We start from the raw sequence: 21,195 nt of genomic DNA, 5'->3' as shown, positions 1-21,195 counted from the left end.
TTTATTTTCAAGACCATTTACATTGGTAGATTTGTCACTGAAGGCATCAAAACTATGAATGAACACATGTGGAGTTACGTACTTAACAAAAAAAGGTGAAATAATTGAAAACATGTTTTATATTCTAGTTTCTTTGCTCTGATTACTGCTTTGCACACTCTTGGCATTCTCTCGATGAGCTTCAAGAGGTCGTCACCTGAAATGGTTTCGGAACAGTCTTGAAGGAGTTCCCAGAGGTGTTTAGCACTTGTTGGCCCCTTTGCCTTCACTCTGCAGTCCAGCTCACCCCAAACCATCTCGACTGGGTTCAGGTCCGGTGATGTGGAGGTCAGGTCTCCACTTTTTGTTAAGTACATAACTCCACATGTCTTCATTCATAGTTTTGATGATTTCAGTGACAAATCTACCAATGTAAATGGTCATGAAAATAAAGAAAACACACTGAATGAGAAGGTGTGTCCAAACTTTTGGCCTGTACTGTATGTAGTACTACTTGTGCCTTATTACTGGGTAGTTCAATGAAAAGTTATGACAAAAGCCATACAAGCAAATTGAAAACTTGCCCTGTGATGCACGGGACACAGAAAACCAACTTCCAATAAAATTCTGTGAACTCTATAAGCATTCAGACAAAACTATTGCATCAAATATTTCAATGTATAATGGGTGTCAAAACTAAAATGACCCAGATGGTGTGAGATGGAGGAGACAACAATGTCACTGGACTAAAAGCTACACGAGTGCTGTTAATTTTAACATATGATAGTACCAAGGGTTAAACTGTGTTGCATTGTATGAACATTTTAATTAAACTTTATGCACTATTCAAAATAACATATATAAACTGAACTTTGAACGTCTGGGTTATGATAATAATCTGCTTTGAATTTAATTGAAATTAGAAAAAAATTTGCAACGCAAGAGGTAACCGTGTTTCAAATGTTTGCAAAACGTTCAGGTTTTTGAATACATACAAATTGGATGATGTTCCACATTATCTGAGTACCCATTAAGTTTAACTTTCCAGAGAATCGCCCTGAATTGTTCAACTCCCAAGTGAAGGGACGGTGGAGGATAAGTCGCGGACCTGGCAACACAGCGGCGGTTGCGTCACTACGCCGTCGACGTAATCACGCAAGCCGGCGAGCCGTTCGGGCACAGCAGACCGAGCGGCGGGCGAGAGTTCGGGCTCCATGGCCGAGGGGAAGTTGACAGGGGCGGCCAGAAGCGGCGTTAAAATGGTCGGCGGGGGCCGCCGTTCCGGCCTCGGGGCGGTGCGGAGACGCGCGGGGGGGAAAGAGCAGCAAAGCCGCGCTGTCACACGCCGCTAGGTACTTTCTACAGCCTCTTTTTTTTTTTTTTTTTTTTTTTTTATCCGCGGGCCAGAGCGACTTGGCGGCGGCGTCGATGGCCGACCTCGGTCTGCCGATGTCCGTGTAGCAGTGATGAGCAGTTTCGCGAACCGGGCGCCGTTCGTCAGCGCCGACGGCGACCGGGCCTGGGGCCCGAACAGCAACTTGTACGTGTGCTGCCGCGACGCTCCGGCCATGGTCGGCGGGGTGCGCTCGGTCCAGGCGGACCTAGAGCGGCACCTGCCGCTCCTCCCGCCGCTGCAGGACGGCGTCGTGCCGGGCCTCCCCGAGGCGGACTACCCGGACGCGGGCTGCAGCAGGAAGCGGAGCCGCTCCAGCAGCGAGCGACACCGGTTCGAGGTGGTTGCCGAGCTGGGCCCCGAGGAGGTGCGGTGGTTCTACAAGGAGGACAAGAGAACCTGGAAGCCCTTCGCCGGGCACGACTCGCTGAGGGTCGAGAACGCGTACCGCCGGTTCTGCGAGCTGAACGCCGGGACGCCCGACCCTGCCGAGACCCGCACGGAGGACGCGCTCGTCGGCGTGGACGCGGTCTGCGTCAGAGGGGGTCTCTACGAGGTGGACGTCCGGGAGAAGGAGTGCTACCCGGTTTACTGGAACCGTAAGTTTTTGGTCTGCATCCCTGCAAACAGAACTTCTTTTATTATTATTATTTATTAGTTTATACTTTAGTTGCTTCTTTATTTAACCATCTCCCTTGGCGAGCAGTGGGCAGCTATGACAGGCGCCTGGGGAGCAGCGTGTGGGGACGGTGCTTTGCTCAGCGGCAATTTCCCACTTGTGGGACTAATAAATGTTTATCTTTAAAGGCTTCCTTAACCGCCAGGCCACCGCTGCCTCGATGTGACTCTTATGTGACTCTCTTCTATCTCGAGGTTGTCACTCAAAAGTTCTTTTTACGGCTGCCACGCTCACGAATCGCCTGCATAGCGTGTTCTTCTGATGAGCTTTGTACTGGATGTGTTACCAACAGGTCACCTTCTTGGTCGTTTGATGTGAAGTGATTGCACATGGTGACACAAACGAAACGTGTCCTCTGCATTTAACCATCACCCTTGGTGAGCAGTGGGCAGCCATGACGGGCGCCCGGGGAGCAGCGTGTGGGGTATCGAACCCGGCAACCTTCTGATTAGGGGCAGCGTTGTCCTAGCGGGTAATGTCTCCACCTCTCTCACAAGACGACCGTAGCGCCATGCGTTTCGGGACCCACAGCCTGCCGTTGTCCCGTGACGAGGGTCCTGTAGCGGCAGAAGGAGCGCGTCCCGTCTCCTGTGCCTTTCTCGGAACGGCGCTGAATAATTGACGGCCTTCCTCACGCCAGGCGCTGTCGGCTGCGTGAGGTCAATGAGCGTGTGTGCGTGTGAGACGCCTGTGTGACACCGGACCGGCTATAATGCGTGAGCCTGGAGTAATTGGTGTGACACTTGTCACAATAAGAGGTCACGCTTGAAGGCGACCATGTTATCCCCTGGTGTCTGTGACACGGTGACGTTTGCGGTGATCTAATGAAATTTGAGTGCTTTTTGCACGTTTTTTTTTTTTTTTTTTTACATTTTCTGGAACTTTCAGATCGCCACGTTCTTAAAAAAAAAAAAAAAAAAATTATATATATATATATATATATATATATATATATATATATATATATATATATATATATATATATATCAACATAACACAGTAAAGGTGCATCATAGCACATCTCCTCTTGTTAGCGAGGAGTTTTTTTTTTTTTTTTTTTTCTTCTTCTCCTCTCACTTGCGTGATCACAGTTCTGTTCTTCGTTTATTTCTGGAATCCTGTGAAAAGCTCCTCTTAAGGAGCCCGGAGCCACACTCTCATGCGCCAGAGGTGGGTGCCGTTGTGAATTAATGTGGTACGTTCAGGTTCTCCTGGTGACCTCCATCAAGCCGGGTTGCTTGCAAGACCTGTCTGTCCGTCGTTTTTTTTTTTTTTTTTTTTTGAAGGCCTGAAAGGCTCGTTTTGTTCCCGGTCCGTCACAGAGCAAGACCGCATTCCCGTCATGAGAGGTCAGTGGTTCATCGACGGCACGTGGCTCCCCGTGGAAGAGGACGAGAGCGACCTCATCGAGCAGGCCCACCTCGCCCACTTCCGCGGGCAGCAGATGCAGGACGCCTTCGACACGGACGTGGTAGCCAAGACCCTGGACAGCAAAGACGGTGAGATCGCCGGCCCTCGGTGCTGCGGTGTCCTCCTTTATGTGGAATACTTGGGGGTGATAGATCGTGGTGAAATGGTATCGATACCGGGACATTAAATATTGATATATTTGTATACAAATTTAGTCCAAAATTCCGTTTTGAGTTTTTTGACTTTTTCAGTAAACTGTAGAATATTGCAATATGATACGATTATATCACGATATAATCGTATCAAGATATCCTTGCCAATACAAGCCCCTATAGAATACGGAGTAATATTCCTGACAAAGGTAGCAGTCCCCCCTTTAATACAAGACTTCTTTCTTGTTTCCATTAAAGGTAAATTAAATATTAAAATGATAGGGTTTATTCCATCATAAAAGTTGGTTCTTTTTCTTTTTTTTTTATTAATATCCCCCTGAAAGAGGACCACCATGGTTCAGGTTCCATTTATTGCTTTCGTTTGATGATTACATAGTGCTTCCTCATTCCAAAGCCTCTCCTGGTTCTTCTGCAAGGTCGCGCCGCTCAGCCAGAAAGCACCAGGCTGCTTTAAATAAAGCGCTCTGGCGTCCTGAGCCGCCTTTTGGCTTATTGCTGCGCAGCCCAGCATTGTTTCCATCAGCAGCAGCAGGAGAGGAAGAAACTATGACACAGACGGATATATAAACACAGACTCGTGACTCACGGCTTGCGTCCACATCCCAGAAGGCTCCCCTTGCCTTCTCCTGTTAAAGGTGACTCACATTCTGTCACCGCTCCCTTGTGTGGGATTTAAGGTTCCATTGTTACATAATAAAATATCAAATCAAATGCTGGTTATTAAGCACTAAATCGTGTGTGTGTGTGTGTATATACACACATACACACATTTGTATAGAAAGCACTAAATTGTGTGTGTGTGTGTATATACACACACACACACACACACACATTTGTTGTATAGAAAGCACTAAAGTGTGTGTGTGTATAATATTAGTAGCAGTGAAAAAAGACAGACCTTCTCATCAGAGAAGAATTTACGCAAGAATTTTTGTATGGATTGAAAGTGAAGTATCTTTGAATCTGTTTTTTTCAGTCACCTCTATAGTTGTGTTTAATTTTATAAAGACTCATTTTAGCCTATTCAAGTTTCAGTCGATTCAGCTTTTTAATCTTATTTTAGTCAGCATTACCCATGGCTATTTTTTCCATGTTTTTGGACCACTTCGTTGTATAGAAAGTGTGTCTAAAGTTTGCTTTGTCATTTTCTCCCAACTCTCGGTAAAACCACCACAATATTCCTGAAATCTGTGTGACCTGATGGGAAACAGAAATACTACATAAAATAATAACTTGATTAAACAAGAGTGAATAATACTTGGTCTCGTTTTTGTTTGCAAAAATGAAGACATTTTACTATTTTGCGAACAAATTTTAGTGTAGTTTTTATTAGTCAACATTATTACAAGATGTAGTTATTGTCACGTGACCTGCATTTTGTCATTCTCATCACGTCAAAAAAGGTTAGTTGATGAAGATATTTAGTCGTAGGATAGGTGACCTTCATGGCTGCTTATCATTAGCATGAGTGAATGATGAGAAAATGTTCAGCATAAACCTTCAGGACTTTAGGTGGCGGAGAGAAATTCTGCCATCACAGCAAAAGCTTTTTTTTTTTTTTTTTTTTTTTTTTTTTTTTTTTTTGCATTGTTTGCTTTTTTTTTTTTTTTGTTTATTACAAAACCTCTTGTGTGTTATATCGTAGTCCCGTGTCTTCAGTTTTGTTCTATAATAATAATAATAATAATAATAATAATAAAAAACTCATGTAATAGGTGTTCATAACTTTTAGATTGGCCCCGTATATTTCTAGAAATATATATATATATTAAATTCCTCCCCCTTAAAAAAAAAAAAAGATTAGTCAAACATATCAAACTATTTAGATTCACGTTGTAATGACCCTTTGACTGCCTCGTTCCATCTAATCTACAGCGGCACCGAGGGATGCTCTGCGCCTCATACCAGCAGACGCCCCTTCCATCCGTCTTTAGTTGCTCCATCGTCACCTGCCAATGACGTAAAAATAAAGGCTATGTCAGTTCATGCTGATTAACCCTGAACTCAATCGAAGCCTTAATACAGCGCACGCGTTGCGTACCGAAGCTGCCCGTTGGGGACGGCTGAAGGTCAATATGTCCCTCGGGCCGGCATCTGCTGTGTAAGCAGTGCAGAGGTTGCACCACAACACGTCGAGCTGGAATCGCTCTGTTAAATCGGCGCCGGCTTGGTGGGGTGGAAGATCTGGACCCCCGCGGGCGATGCGGCTCGTCTCCGGAGCCGGGCGCAGATGGCCCGCTGTACGCAGCTGTGCGCGCCGCTTTGCTGACTGGTCCGGCTTTAAAATCTGGGGCACGTCTCTAGTCCCTTTTAGTAGAGAACTGGTAGCTGTTAATGTTTTATTAGAGGAATTCTGGGGGGAAAAAAGTGCCGTTTTAAATACAGTTCGGTCTGCCAGGGGACAGTTCCATAATTAAGCTCCAATAATTGCTTTTTTTTTTTTTTTTTTTTTTTTTTATATAAACCGTGTTCAGCGGTGAAACAAGCCCGTTATGATTCAATAGTCAGAATGGATTTAAAAGTCCTCGTTCCTTGGACTGATGTTGACCCCAGATGTGTGAGCGTCGACCTCTGACCGAAGATCCTAAATCCCTCTTTTCCAAAATATAGGGGATATTGTTCCGCTAAACTGCTTAACCGACCTACCAGGCTGTCGTTTGCTTGACATTTGCATTTATTTACATCCATTTATTTGGCTGGCTTAGAAAAATCCTACGAACAGGGCGGGTTTGGGGTGCATAATCATGCTACACGGAGCTAATTAAACGTTCGTACGTCATCGTTGCCTTCATTTGCCATCCAGGAGGCATGGAACGGACATATGTGGGCAGCACCGGTGGCCTGTTTTACTCCGGCCCGGGCTGAGCGCCGTCTGGCAGTTTGTGGGCGGTCCCAGGTTCTGCCGAGCGGCAGCCGCGTTGCTGCGGGTGACAACACTAGTGCTCCTCAGCAGGTCGGTCTCCTTGGCTTTGCTGCAGGAAGCGCTGGAATTCGAGCTCCTGCCGGCGGTCTGATCATCGCCGCTCATTGGATCTGGGTGATGCTAATGGAGATGAGCACCATTTCAGATGAATGGCTGCAATATTGCAATGTTTGCCAAGGCATCAAAGCACTTTTATGTTGTTATGTCCTGGCTGATCGCTTTGCAGCGGGAGATGAGCGCTCGTACCTAAACGCTCGTGCTAAATAAACAAGATGTCGTTATATGAAATTGTGACTTAATTCAGTATGTAGATTAGGGAAATTCAGGTTAACTGTAAGACACATACAGTGTTTTCCCCCGCCTATCTGATTTCTTACTTGTTATTCACTTTTAATGTTTGCCATCAAGCCATTATAAATATTACAAGTAAGATATTACAAGCAAAATGCAGTTTTTCTTATTAAAATGTTGGTGTCTATTTGTGTTTGATTATTATATACTATATTAATTTATAATTTATTGTATTATTATTATTATCTGAGACATCTAAATGTGACTACCATGTACAAAATATGAAATTGCGAAGCCTTTCGGAATCAAAAAATTCTTCCTTTGCAGGGTGGTCGGTAAGTGTCATTTAATTTGTCAACATGCAATGATCTCGATTAGGAGTGGGAAAGCAATTGCACTGCCATGTCATTATCCTTGTGAATGTCTCTGTGTCTGTATGTGTGTGTTATGTGATGTTAACTGTAGCCATTTTGAAGAACGTAACGTAAATTCATGTGGGTTTTCTATTTATTTAAATATTTATTTATTGGGGGCGGTTTGGTGGGCATCGTGACCATGACCTCTCACTGTCTCTTGGTTGTTAGTTCTCTCCCACCTGCCCCCTTTCTACCTACCCTTTCTGTTCAAATGGAGTGGATATCAGCCGAGTGCTAAAACGGCATGTCACAAGCGAAAGCGCTGCCAAGGTACTGTACTCCTCAGCATTCCTCACTCTACTGTCTCCTGCTCCCTTTAGACTCTAGTTTGGATTTGGCCTCCCTCCTTTTTGGTCCCGGCAGGTTCTGCTTGTGCATATTAGAACTTAGAAGCCAGATTCCTTAGTTTCTGTCCTTGCTATAAGCAGACCCTTGACATTGGACCCATCAATTCAAGGATTGCGGTTGTTTTTCACTGTTCAATGATTCGTCCATATAAGGACACTCAGGACACTCCGTCCATGGAAGTGCTGTAGGTTTCCCAATTAACGGACCAATTAAGTTCAGTTTAAGCCGCCAGCCTGTTCATCCGTGTCTCCATGAGCACTCTGGTTGGTTGGAGCCGTCTTCCGGTTATGGGCTATTCCATATTGTCGTTACGACCTCCCATTTTCCCGCGATGCATCCCATTTGTTCCTCGCACGGCCCACAGAAGCCTTGCGGGTAATCGCGGTTCTGTAATCAGCAGTCCAAGCAACTGGAGTGAAGGAAATTTGCCCGGGTTTAGTGTGGTAAATACCGTGCTCTGAATCAATGGCCAATCTCCCTTGTGTTCCTGCTGTAGATGGATCCTTCCGGGTGCAAACACCTTTAAAGCATTTTTGATGTTAAAGGACCTCATCAGATGCTTTTAAATGTGTTCTCACTCCGGGTTCTCCTGTCACTGTAAAATGGGAGTGTCTGAGTTCCTCTCGCTGCCCCGCCTCTACATAATTCATGCACTCAGGGCTAATGGAGGCTCTGTAATTAACCTCCATTTGCCCTAAACGACATCCCGTTTTACAGAACCTCCGTGGCTTGTGGTAAGGTGCTCCGTCGTCTGCTGTTGAGCGGTGGAAAGCAGGAAGGACCAGTAAGTAAAAGTCCAGCTATGGATTACTTGCTCCACAAAGCCAGGACTTTTACTTTCTCAACCTTAACCTTCTGCTTCTGGTAGCTGTAGTTATAAAAAAAATATATATATTTACACACACCAATCTATGTAATATTGAGATATCGTAATATTCTGTATGGGGTAATTGGGTCCGATGAATGCAGTCGCAGTTCCACGTGAGATTAAACTGCCAGGCCCATCATTCGGTGCACCATGTGACTGGAAGCTTAACTCCCCAGACGCCCCAGAAGTCCATTAGCTGTCGAGCTCTTGTTGTGTCTAAAGTGATCTGTGGAAGAGAGAGAGTGTGAGAGCCCTGAGCAGAAATATTCGCACAGTGTTGGGGGGCGGGCTTTCTCTTTTGTGGTGTAGTAATGAACATTCCGCAATGGCTGGTTCATGCCATAGATGAACTCTGACTTTCCACGTGATGTGAGAAAGGCTGGAGATTTGGACAGATTTCTAGATGTTGTGGCTCTTAGAATTTGTTCAATGTAAAAATAAATAAATAAATAAATAAATAAATAAATAAATGTATTAATAAAGAAAATCAATAAATCAAGGTCTTAAATCATTCGGGTGTAAGTGACACTTCATGAGATGAATGAAGTTCTTGGTCAGCTTTTTCTACTGGCGAAAGAAAGGAAAGCAGCAATGGCGTTTTAGAAATGTGGAAAGTTCGGGTGGGTGGGGGAAGTTTTTGAGTAAAACACAAAATATCTTTTTTAAGAAATGTTTCACAAACTCCGAATACAGCCCTTTTTTCTTGTAAGGTTCACTTGCGCTCATATGGTTCTCTAAATAAGGGTGGGAACCACAGAAGGTCCCACATTCTCCAAGTTGAATTTTATAGACTTCATTGATCGCTATGAAATGAAGAAAGAATATTTGTCATGTTACAGTGGGTAATAAGGGGGGAAAGTTATTCATACTGAGGCCTGGTTTTTAGTGGATTGACCTCCAGGACCACGAATAGCCTTCCGATCAGCATACGACTCTCCTTAAAATTGACATTATTAGACACATGGGCGTGTCTTGTAACTTCGGGCTTTAGGAGACGCCCTCTTCTCATCTCCGTCCCTGTTTGTACATTTTGTGTGACTGTCCTCCTGCCTCTCCATGGAGACGTGTGGAACGTGCTTCCACGTTACTCTGCCGCACTCTCAGCCCGGCGCTCAAGTCGAGCGGTTGCTCCGCGGTTGCTTTTCTGTGCGTGCAATCGCAGGGCTCGTTGCAGGATGCCCCGGATGACTGTGCGAGGCGAGTATCAGTTGAAACATGGGCGTTCTTTGCCAGTTTCCTCCCCTCTGGTGTCCTTTCGTCTGTCTGTCCAGAACTGTGACCCGAACAAACAAAAAAGAGCATTTCAACCTTGCATGCGGTTTGGACGTTTCACTGTAAATATCCAAAAAATGTCCTGCTTTTGTTCAACTCTGGTCCGTGGTCTCTGTCCTCTCGATGTCCCCCTTATCTTTCTTCCCGTGTGGCTCTGCAGCTGTTCACAGTCTGAAGCTGAGTCGAAGCCACGTGGACTGGCAGAGCGTGGACGAGGTGTATCTGTACAGTGACGCCACCACGTCCAAAATCGCCCGCACGGTCACCCAGAAGCTGGGCTTCTCCAAAGGTCAGTGGCGCCTCCCTCCGCCTCTCATTCACGTTATGTGGGTCGCGACCCCACTACGGCAGATTAGCCTCGAAACGGCACTCTGCCAGCTGACACGCAGAATCTCCTTACCGGCGTCCAGACATCCACGAAATCCCGCTCCGCTCATCGGTGTTTTATACCAGTGCACATGTTACACACACCCACATTCCCTTCAAGCACTTCCTGCTTTGGCGCAATGAGTCAAGTCCAAGAGAATGCCACGAGCGTTACGAGAGTTGAAAAGATCCAGAATTCTGATTTTAATGTGCTTTTCACCTTTTTATGAAAATATATATTTTTTTGTAATCATCGAAGACTTCAGATGTTCTTTGAAAATCATAATTTTCATGTTTAATGGGAGGAAACTGTTAATTAGGGTTCTGCTCCTCTCCGACACACAGCATCGAGCAGCGGGACCCGACTCCATCGGGGATACGTTGAAGAAGCGTCACTGGACGATAAACCCCCCCAGACCACGCACGTTGTTTTTGTGGTCCATGGCATTGGCCAGAAGATGGATCAGGGCCGCATCATCAAGAACACCGGCATGTAAGCAGCATGGTTTTTTTATTTCTTTTCTCTGTGTCCACATGTTAGCGTTAGCATCAGCCTAAAAATATAATTTGCTTTATTCGCCTTTTCAGTGCTGAAAGGAAAAGGAATTAAATAATATAATTCTGTGGGTTTTTTTTTTTATTGCAGGTTGTATTTGAAGAATATTTTGATCTTGTAACATTAATATGCAATGTTAGAGTGGTAGTGGTAGGGTTGTAGTAGGGTGGTAGTATCCTAGTGGGTAAGACACTCGCCTGTGAACCAGAAGACCCAGGTTCAAATCCCACTTACTACCATTGTGTCCCTGAGCAAGACACTTAACCTTAAGTTGCTCCAGGGGGGGACTGTCCCTGTAACTACTGACTAAGTCGCTCTGGATAAGGCCGTCTGGTAAATGCTGTAAATGTAAATGTTGTAGTAGCCTAATGGATAAGACATTTGCCTGTGAACCAGAAGACCCAGGTTCAAATCCCACTTACTACCATTGGGTCCCTGACCAAGACACTTAACCCGGAGTTGCTCCAGGGAGACTGTCCCTGTAACTACTGATTGTAAGTCGCTCTGGATAAGGGCGTCTGGATATTAATTTCATTAATAAATTTAACATTATCTTCATATTACAAGTCAAAAATATTTTTTCTTGTATGAAACCGGGTCCAAATGGCTCCAAATGAGTGTTAAATGATTGCCGACCCCTGATCTACACCTTTCTTTCCCCATATATTGTGCTTTTTTTTTTTTTTTTTTTTTTTTTTGCTTGTCTGTTTTGTCTCCGATCATTTCATTGATTTCTCTAAAGATGACCTTTTGAAATGGACCCTTTAACAACAGGAGATGATCAGCTTGTTTCCTGTTTTTTCCAATAAGATGTAGAAAGTGTTATCATCCATAACAGGACCAGGCATGTTTAGACGGCATTATGTGTGTGTATATATAGATATTCGCTACTGTCAAAGGTCAGCACACAGTGTGTGTGTTAGAGGTTTAACATCTGCTGGTTGTTAGGGGCTTAGTGTGTTAAGAAGGCAAAGTAGACCAGGCCAGAGGAACGCTAAGCCTCATATTCAGGGGAACAGAGATTAGTCCTAGTGCTGCACCGAAGAATGATATTTTCCAGCTTTCTGTACCATTGTAATAGATCCGCATGATCAGTTTTCCCCGTGATTTTACACTAGATGCATACAAGGCCTGAAGATTTTCCACACCACCCTCTTGTGGTCTGCGAAAGCTATTGTAACAGAGGTCAAAAAGGCAAAGAATCCAAAAAACAGGCTGATTTTGAATGTTTTAAAATTCAATTGTAATGAAACAATCACGAATATGCTGCGTTGCACTGTTCTAGATCTAGCCATACGTTATAATGTCTGCATTTCTTTTTTTTTCTTATTTATTATGCGGTTCTATTTATCAAGTTTAAAGTAGTTTGAGTGCTTCTCATTCTTACTTTAGAAACATATGCCATGTAATATGATTCAGTTATACAGCTGTACCATGTAGAGCAGTTTAGAAAAAAGTAAAAAACCATATGCTACTTAAAATCATGAGGAATAGTTATTTTATCATGATTTGGAGGTCATTCTTTGACACAACATGAAGCAGTGATTATTTCAAAATATATCTATTTGTAAAGCTTATTTTAAAGCCTTTTTTAAAACGTATTTTTATTTCAATTTCATTTCAAAAATCAAAACACACAAAAAAACAGAACAGATAGATACATTCACAGATTGCCTTATTTTACAGTATATATACAGTACAGGCCAAAAGGTTATACACACCTTCTCACTCAATGTTTTCTTTATTTTCATGACCATTTACGTTGGTAGATTCTCACTGAAGGCTTCAAAACTATGAATGAACACATGTGGAGTTATGTACTTAACAAAAAATGTGAAATAAGTGAAAACATGTTTTATATTCTAGTTTCTTTGCTCTGATTACTGCTTTGCACACTCTTGGCATTCTCTCGATGAGCTTCAAGAGGTCGTCACCTGAAATGCTTCTCCAACAGTCTTGAAGGAGTTCCCAGAGGTGTTTAGCACTTGTTGGCCCCTTTGCCTTCACTCTGCGGTCCAGCTCACCCCAAACCATCTCGACTGGGTTCAGGTCCGGTGACTGTGGAGACCAGGTCTCCACTTTTTGTTAAGTACATAACTCCACATGTGTTCATTCATAGTTTTGATGCCTTCAGTGAGAATCTACCAATGTAAAGGGTCCTGAAAATAAAGAAAACACATTGAATGAGACGTCATAATATTCACATAATATATACACACATATTCATGCATGTACAATATATATTTTAGTCCTCAACTTGACGCTTGAACAAAATTAGTCTATTTCCATTTTTCATTACCCTGTTCTTCTTGTAAGTTATTAACTCCATGTTATATATTCCTTTCACTATTTTGATTTTATACTGTCCCACTGATGTTGTTTTTTTCTGGTCTCTGCCATCTTATTATAATGCTCATCACTCCTGCAGACCTTTAAAAACAGTTTCTTTCCTTTCACGTTTGCTTGTATGTTCACATGACGTCCATGAAGTCTTTTGGCAATTTGACTTTCCTGTTTTTTCCTATGGACCTTTTTTGAGGGGCAGCCTCAGCTAAAGGGCAGTGTCCCTTGTGACCTGTTTTTAAAATGTTTAAATTATTTTTCACTATGTATACGGTCATCCATGTGTTTGTAAAAAATGTAAAACTTTTTTGTTTTGGGTCTCCTATAAAGTTACCACATGGTTCTCAATAGTGTATATATATATTTTTGTGTGTGTGTTTATCTACATGCAGGTTGAGGGATGCCGTCCGTAAGATGGAGGAAAAGCACTTTTCAGAGCACACTGATGAGCACGTGGAGTTCCTGCCGGTGGAGTGGCGTTCTAAACTGGCTCTGGATGGAGGTACTCTTTACAGTTGCTGTGTAAGCAGTAAAGCGACACTTAATTACATAAAGGCTTTTAAGCCGTAATGGAACGTTCCGGTCGTCCAGGGCACCTTAGACCTCTCCTTTTTTGCTTATATGAGCTGGAACACCTGTTTCATAACAGCCATTACTGAAGTTTGTGGTGTTGCCTCAGATACGGTGGACTCCATCACCCCTGATAAGGTGCGCGGCCTGAGAGACCTCCTGAACAGCAGCGCCATGGACATCATGTACTACACCAGCCCGCTGTATAGAGACGAGGTGATGCCACTTATCGATTACAAATGTCCACAGAGTGTGACACACATAGTTTGTGAGGGGACACTAGACACTCAACCTGTAAGCTGTTAAATGTGAAAAGCAGCATTCAGGTGGCCTCCAATAATAGATCATGTTTGTTAATATTTTGCAATGTTTTAACCCATTTTGACCATGTGTACTTAGACTGAAACAACATTATATTATATCATTCTCTCAAAGTTTACTGACTAGAAAGAAAATGAAGTGATTGTCATTGTGAAACACTGCAGGCGCCCGGGGAGCAGTGTTTTGGGATGGTGCTTTGATCAGTGGCACCTTGGCGGCAACCGTCAGATTACGCCCCGTAATTGCTAAGCCACCACTGCCCGAGTACGATCTTGATCGATGATCATGGAAAAAAAATTCTGCTTAATCTCATTGATTCAGTCTCAATCAAATATGCCTTATGGTCATATTTCAGGATCGATAACATGGCAGAAATTTGCATCTTTTGTGAGTGTCTTTACTTTTAAATGGGTACATGCGGCAGTCAGAAATGCCAAGTTTCCCGGGAGTTCCTGGGAATCTCCAGCATATTGACAGCGGCTCCCTGATGCGGGCGAATTGCATAAAAATATCCCGAAAATCGCCCGCATGAGAGAGAGAGAGAGAGAGAGAGAGACAGAGTGACAGAGACGCATGTATTTGTGGGTCATTGTGTGTGTTTCTGATTCCATAGATGAACATCATCCTGATTGGCTTATTTTGCTAAGTAAGATTTCAGGGTGGGTGGATTTTTTATGTAACTTCTCAGGGAGGTTATGATGACTTCAGAAACCGATAACTGTTATCAGTACAGGGGAGCATCATGGATTTCACAAGTTGAATTTGAGCAAGCGGAATAATATTATTTTAAAATATTGGTGCTTCAGTTTTTTACTGTGAATTTACTGCCATCGGCAGGTGTACACCGTTATTATTCAGAAATGTTCAGAAACAAAACCAAACAAAAACCAGTGTTTGAAATTCAAAGGCTGATAAAATTCCAAAATCTGATTTGAAACGGGGTTTGGGGGAGCATATCATATCGATCTGCCTATCTATATGTTGTTGTTGTATACTAATTTAGTCCACTGGGTGGTGCTGGCTCAGTCTTTTACAAACACCACGCCAGCCTTAGACAACTGACTGGGCACTTAAATATCTTACTTTCAGTCTTATGCACTTCAAAGTAATGTTTTTGGTGCCTTACAATGCAATCATGTATCGCGATACTTATCGTATTGTGAGTTCTTTGCCAATACACATCCCTAGTTATCAGAATATAATCGATTTTGTTTTGCTCTGCATCAATGCAGAATTGTCCGTGTCTGCAATGCGGTTAATCTCTACACCCTTATCATTGTCTTTTCTCCTCAGATCACCAAGGGCCTAACTCAGGAGCTGAACCGGCTCTACACTCTGTTCTGCTCTCGCAACCCGGAGTTCGAGCAGAAGGGAGGGAAGGTGTCCATCGTGTCCCACTCGCTGGGCTGCGTCATCGCCTATGACATCATGACTGGCTGGGACCCTGTGCGCTTCTGCATGCAGGAGCAACGGGAGCTGGAGGACATGGACCTGCACTGGATGAGCTACGAGGAGCGCCACCTGCTGGAGCAGCTGCAGGTGACTCGCCAGAGGTACCCCAATCTATTCAAATTTTCCCCTCTGACAAATTCGGGGCTGATATCTGACCAGAAAGAAAGTGAAAGTGAAGTGATTGGGTGGTAGTAGCCTAGTGGGTAACACACTTGCCTATGAACCAGAAGTCCCAGGTTCAAATCCCACTTACTATCATTGTGTCCCTGAGCAAGATACTTAATCCTGAGTGTCTCCAGGGGGGGACGGTCCCTGTAACTACTGATTGTAAGTCGCTCTGGATAAGGGCGTCTGGTAAATGCCGTAAATGTAAATTGTCATTGTGATACACTGCAGTGTTGACACAATCACCCTTGGTGAGCAGTGGGCAGCCATGACAGGCACCTGCAGTACAGATTTCACAAGTTGAATTGGAGCAAGCAGAATGATATTATTTACATTTTTTACTGTGAATTTATTGCCATTGGCAGTTGTACACGGTTATGATTTACTGCAAAATATTGTTTTGGTACCAAACGAAAACCAGTGTTTGAAATTGAAAGGCTGATAAAATTTCTAAATTTGATTGGAGCATGGCTGGGGGGAGGGCGCATTATAATGTTCCAATCTAGAAAAAGGGGGTCCTACAGAAAGAGTTTGGGAACAACTTGTGTAAAGCTAGAAGAAGGGCAAAATAGCTGAAAATGGAGCTGAGGAGGGCAGCAAAAGTCATGGTTTCATATGTTAATAAATTGTTTATTATCTCTGGTGTCTTCAGTTTCAGTCTGGCTATATCAGAAATGATAAAAATTGATTGAAAAAATGTAATCGTTCAATATGGAAAAATATATTGTGGGAAAATATATATATATATATATATATATATATATATATATATAGAGAGACAGAGAGAGACAGAGAGAGACAGAGAGAGACAGAGAGAGACAGAGAGAGACAGAGAGAGAGAGAGACAGAGAGAGACAGAGAGAGACAGAGAGAGACAGAGAGAGAGACAAACCGGCCTGTCCTAATGTAAACAGGCTCAAATTTTTTTCTTTGAAACATTAGCAGCTATTTGGCCGGTCGCAGGGTTTAGGCCGCTATCTGTTCACTAAAAAGAAAGGGGACGGTGCTTTGCTCAGTGACACCTCAGTGGCACCTTGACAGATCGGTATTCGAACCGGCAACCTTCTGATTACGGGGCCGCTTCCATAACCGCTAGGCCAGCACCGCCCCATTCAGAAGTGCAGTCACTTCAGAAGTGACTGCAAAGCCTGCGTTCTGCGGCGAAAACCTGTGAACGGTCAGCAGCGGGCAGCCACAGTCCAGCGCGGTGAGGAACGTCCGCAAGGTCTTCACAGGGACTAGTGCGAGAAGGCCGTTCCGGTTGGCTGCAGTGGCTGATATTGGGGAGGCGGGGCTGCCTGCGTCCAGCTGCCATTGGTCCATATGTGATGGACGTGGTGTCATTGGTGCTCCTGAGGTCGGTCACGCCGAGGGTCTTCCCATAGTGAGTTATGGCCAAATGTTTGAAAGAGAACCTTCCATACACTTTCCGGTAGAAGACTAGGGTGAAGTGTGGTAGCCATGTCCAGCTGCACAAACATGAAAATTGCGGCGCAGTGTTTCAACTACAGCCTGTTCTGTTGTTTGAAGTTTCCTTGTCACCATTAACCATTTGATTCCCTCTCCTGCACTCAAGTCACATAGTATGCACGCTCTTGTCCTTAGAATTAATTGTACATAAAGTTATGAATTCTCAACAGATTGAATGATCGATATTTTACATATTTTAGATTTTTTTTAAATGCACTGCACACTCTCCATATATAATTCTTTTTAAATGCAGGTTGCAGGAGTTGGAAGATCAGTTGCAGGGGTTAGAAGCGTCAAAGCCCCTTTCTCCACCAGCGCTGAAATTTAAGGTAAACAGTGAGGAAATATCTATGACCGGCTACGGCTGTGAAAATGTCCCACTTCCGGTTCCGAGTAAGCATAATCACCACACAACACATCCTGTGGGTCTCAGGTGGAGAACTTGTTCTGCATGGGCTCGCCCCTGGCAGTGTTTCTCGCTCTGCGGGGGATCCGACCAGGAAACAGTGGCTTCCAGGACCACATCCTGCCCAAATCCATCTGCAAGCACCTCTTCAACATCTTCCATCCCACCGATCCTGTGGTGAGCACATTTTGGCAGACTGCTGTGGTCCACGCAGACCGAAACCCCACCAAAATCTGGGCAGGAAATCACTGGCTCAGCATTAAGGTTTTGTTCGTTTGTGTCTGTGTAGGCTTATAGACTGGAACCCCTCATTCTGAAGCATTACAGCAACATTGCTCCTGTCCAAATACACTGGTGAGTGTCGCACAGTTTAACCTTTACATATCCTGAGGGCGGTGGACCAACATCATGGACAACTGCTGTTTATCTACATTGAAATAATATCGGCTTGTATTATGACATGATCAGACATGATACATACACACACACACACACAGTCAAACTTCAGGTCTTCTGTTACAGGCACCCTGGCAGTCTTTCTCACATCGTCTGAATATATATATTGGCACACCCTGACCGCATTCGTGTCCGGCTGTTCCCAGATCTAACATTGTAACCTTTGGGAAAGACAAAAATTTTGGATTAAAAAAAAAGAAACATGAGAAGATGCACGCTGTTATCAGTGTCTATAGAGATGTTTTCTAGCGCTAGTGAAAGTGAAGTGATTGTCATTGTGATACACTGCAGCACAGCACACGGTGACACAACGAAATGTGTCCTCTGCTTTTAACCATCACCCTTGGTGGGCAGCCATGACAGGTGCCAGGGGAGCAGTGTGTGGGGACGGTGCTTTGCTCAGTGGCACCTTGGCGGATCGGGATCCGAACCGGCAACCTTCTGATTACGGGGCCGCTTTCTGGATAATTAAAGCATGTATGTTTAGGCTTGCAGTCTTCGTGAATTTCTGGACAAATTAGAGGTCTGAAGAGGTCTGTCACATTCTGTCACTTGGAACCTTCGTAAAGGTGTAAATTTAAGACAACACACGTTGAATTATTTATCTTTGTGTTACACTTGGTTTTTTTCGTGTTATCTTGGGTGAAGAGGAAATAAGTTGTGCATTAATCATTAATTCTTGGATTTAAAAAAAAACAAAACATCTTGACTAAGATCTGGTTCAGGTTGAATACAGACCACCCACAAAGTGCATTAACTGTCCATAAAACCACCTTGTTCCTGTTCATCAGGTGTAACACCACAAACCCCATGCCGTACGACGAGATGCGCAGTACGTTCATCAGCCCGGTGAAGGACCCTGCCTCGGACACGGAGAGCATCCCGAGCCCCAGCACTTCTCCTGTGCTGTCACGGAGGCACTACGGAGAGTCAATCACCAACCTGGGCAAAGCCAGCATCTTAGGTAGGCCATCGCAGAGACCCCACCCCCCAATATATATCGAAATATATTACAAAACTTGTTGAATTCATGTTTAAAGTTTAAAGTGAAGTGATTGTCACATGTGATACACAGCAGCAAGGCACACAGTGAAATTTGTCCTCTGCATTTAACCCATCACCCTGTGTGAGCAGTGGGCAGCCATGACCGGTGCTTTGCTCAGTGGCACCTCAGTGGCACCTTGGCGGATCGGGATTCGAACCGGCAACCTTCTGATTACGGGGCCGCTTCCTTAACCGCTAGGCCACCACTGCCCCAGGGTTATGATAGGGTTGCTAGTCCAAAAAACGTTCGTTACCAAATTGTAGTATTCTGTCTCCCTCTAGTGGTGCGCCAGGCATCTCAGAGACGGTGGTTCACATGTTTTACATTTACATCCCTTATTCAGAGCGCCTTACAGTCAGCAGTTACAGGGACAGTCCCCCCCTGGAGACACTCAGGGTTAAGTGTCTTGCTCAGGGACACGATGGTAGTAAGTGGGATTTGAACCTGGGACTTTGTGGTCATCCTGGTTCATAGGAGAGTGTCTTACCCGCTAGGCTACAACCACCCTTTATGAGTTAAATTGAACGATCCTTATTCTGGCCTGCAGGGGCGGCCAGCATCGGGAAGGGCATCGGGGGGATGCTGTTTTCCAGGTTCTCGCGCTCCAACAGCCAGCCGTCTGGGGTGGAAGCCGGGGTCCTGGAGAGCGAGGAGAAGAGCCAGTCGGCCTACAGCCTCTCCAGCATGTCTACCTCCACCATCATCAGCACCACAGGTCCGGGCCTCAGAAAACTGTCTTTATTTCTTGTATTTATTATTTAACAACGTTCCAAGTCTGCTTAAAGTTTCCTCCGTGGTTGTGTCTGCAGTGGATCTGGAGCACCGCATTGACTTCGAACTACGCGAGGGCCTAGTGGAGAGCCGCTATTGGTCAGCAGTGACCTCGCACACAGGCTATTGGACTTCTCACGACGTGGCATTGTTTCTCCTGACATTCATGTACAAGCAGAATGGCCCATCAGAACAGACGGAGGCCAGTCCCAACCCAGTGTGAAGGGAACCTGACATCCTCATCCTCCTCACGCCCCTCCCCTCGCCGTCTGACATGTTGGACACCAGGCTGCTGCGACTGAATCCTCTTTGCCTTGCTCGCTCGTTACAAGTGCCTGCGTGTGCTGTGGGCCGTTTCATGAAGCCATGATCCGGGGTCCAGTGGACTCCTAACTTTTTTTTTTTTTTTTTCCTCTCCCCCTACAGTCCTCGCCTGGTCAAATCCCACAACATAACAGCTAATGTAGCTCAATCTCACACACACACACACTCCCTTTCTCTTTCTTCCGATGTTCTTTATGGTTCAGTAGATGTAAACTTGACTGAAAATACATAAACAACATTTGTAAAAAAAAAAAAAAAAAAAAAAAGAAAGAAAAAAATTTAAGTGCAAACATTAAAAGGGGTCAGTCTACAGATATATTTATTTATTGAAATAGTAATATATTTCCTTAATAGATTAACTTTTTTTTTCTCCTAAAAATGTAAAACAAGACAGTGTGCGCATATGTTTATTTTCTTATTCCAAGCGAGTAGAAGACGTTTATATGAATTAACCTCTGAGACCGTGGTACAGCAATATATACTGTATATACGACAAGTGTACCTCTTCCCCCTCTGCAACGGCCTGGCGCAAACTCCCCACACTCCTGTCTGTTCTTGAAGGAAATCCGGCCTGTTGCTCCATTTTCCCCTCCTTTTTACAGCCAGCAGAGCACCTGAACAGGCCAACTTGAGCATCTCGTGCCAGCAAATACTTACAGCTGAAGTGACCTTTTCAATAGTATCCGCATCGATAGCCTGCACCCTTATCTTGCCAAGCAATCTTTCAGACGCTCGATTTATTTAACACGTTTTGACACGATGAGGCCATCATGGTGGTGAGGAGTCATGTCTCCACTCCAGGTGCTTTTCTTTTTTTTTTTTTGCAATGATCGAACGGGTTCTCACAGCTTGCATGTTGCATGTTCCCTTGGGACATTTAGGGAACATTTGTGGGACCGAGGACGATGTGCAGTATAAGAAATTGGTTCCACTGGGGCATTGGGATGGACACGAGAATGTTTACATTGTTCCACATTAGCATTGAATACATGCCCAGGGCCAGTAGAGGAAAATCTGGACCTGAATAGAACACAGAGGCCAAATTTGATTGGATATGTCAGACATTTCGAAGGTGGCCTCTGCTGGATCCCGTTTTCAGGATATCTCAGGTGTGAAAGAACTGATATGCAATGACAAATAAAGAAGTGTTTTAAGGGGTATATATTAAATCACCAATAAAATTTTATTTCTAATGAAA

At 44.3% G+C, this 21,195-nt stretch overlaps 1 protein-coding gene across 2 annotated transcripts; it reads left to right on the top strand.

Moving 5' to 3' along the window:
• The first annotated feature begins 1,381 nt into the window (after window positions 1–1,381).
• Window positions 1,382–21,195, top strand: ddhd1a (DDHD domain containing 1a). Of its 2 annotated transcripts, XM_028995963.1 has the most exons (14): window positions 1,382–1,971; window positions 3,374–3,550; window positions 7,433–7,534; window positions 9,913–10,041; window positions 10,464–10,611; window positions 13,410–13,519; window positions 13,697–13,803; window positions 15,202–15,461; window positions 17,249–17,324; window positions 17,429–17,578; window positions 17,691–17,755; window positions 18,649–18,821; window positions 19,450–19,617; window positions 19,712–21,195. In XM_028995963.1, exons 1-14 carry the CDS (start codon window positions 1,446–1,448, stop codon window positions 19,894–19,896), a joined length of 2,376 nt encoding a protein of 791 aa, XP_028851796.1. In that variant the 5' UTR covers window positions 1,382–1,445; the 3' UTR covers window positions 19,897–21,195. The 2 variants fall into 2 exon arrangements, with proteins under 2 accessions (XP_028851796.1, XP_028851803.1); XM_028995970.1 differs by lacking the exon at window positions 7,433–7,534.

This window comes from Denticeps clupeoides, chromosome 1 (genome assembly GCF_900700375.1).
Source record: "Denticeps clupeoides chromosome 1, fDenClu1.1, whole genome shotgun sequence".
NCBI classification, from domain to species: domain Eukaryota; kingdom Metazoa; phylum Chordata; class Actinopteri; order Clupeiformes; family Denticipitidae; genus Denticeps; species Denticeps clupeoides.
The sequence above is the reverse complement of the archived record's forward strand: the minus strand, read 5'-3'. Positions and strand labels throughout refer to the sequence as shown.

Bases quoted from the DNA above. Each gene is read 5' to 3' on its own strand.
- ddhd1a (XM_028995963.1), top strand. From the start codon at position 1,446: ATGAGCAGTTTCGCGAACCGGGCGCCGTTCGTCAGCGCCGACGGCGAC. The intron at 7,535-9,912 runs GTACTGTACTCC...GTGGCTCTGCAG, and splicing joins CAAGCGAAAGCGCTGCCAAG to CTGTTCACAGTCTGAAGCTG. The intron at 17,579-17,690 runs GTGAGCACATTT...GTGTCTGTGTAG, and splicing joins TCCATCCCACCGATCCTGTG to GCTTATAGACTGGAACCCCT.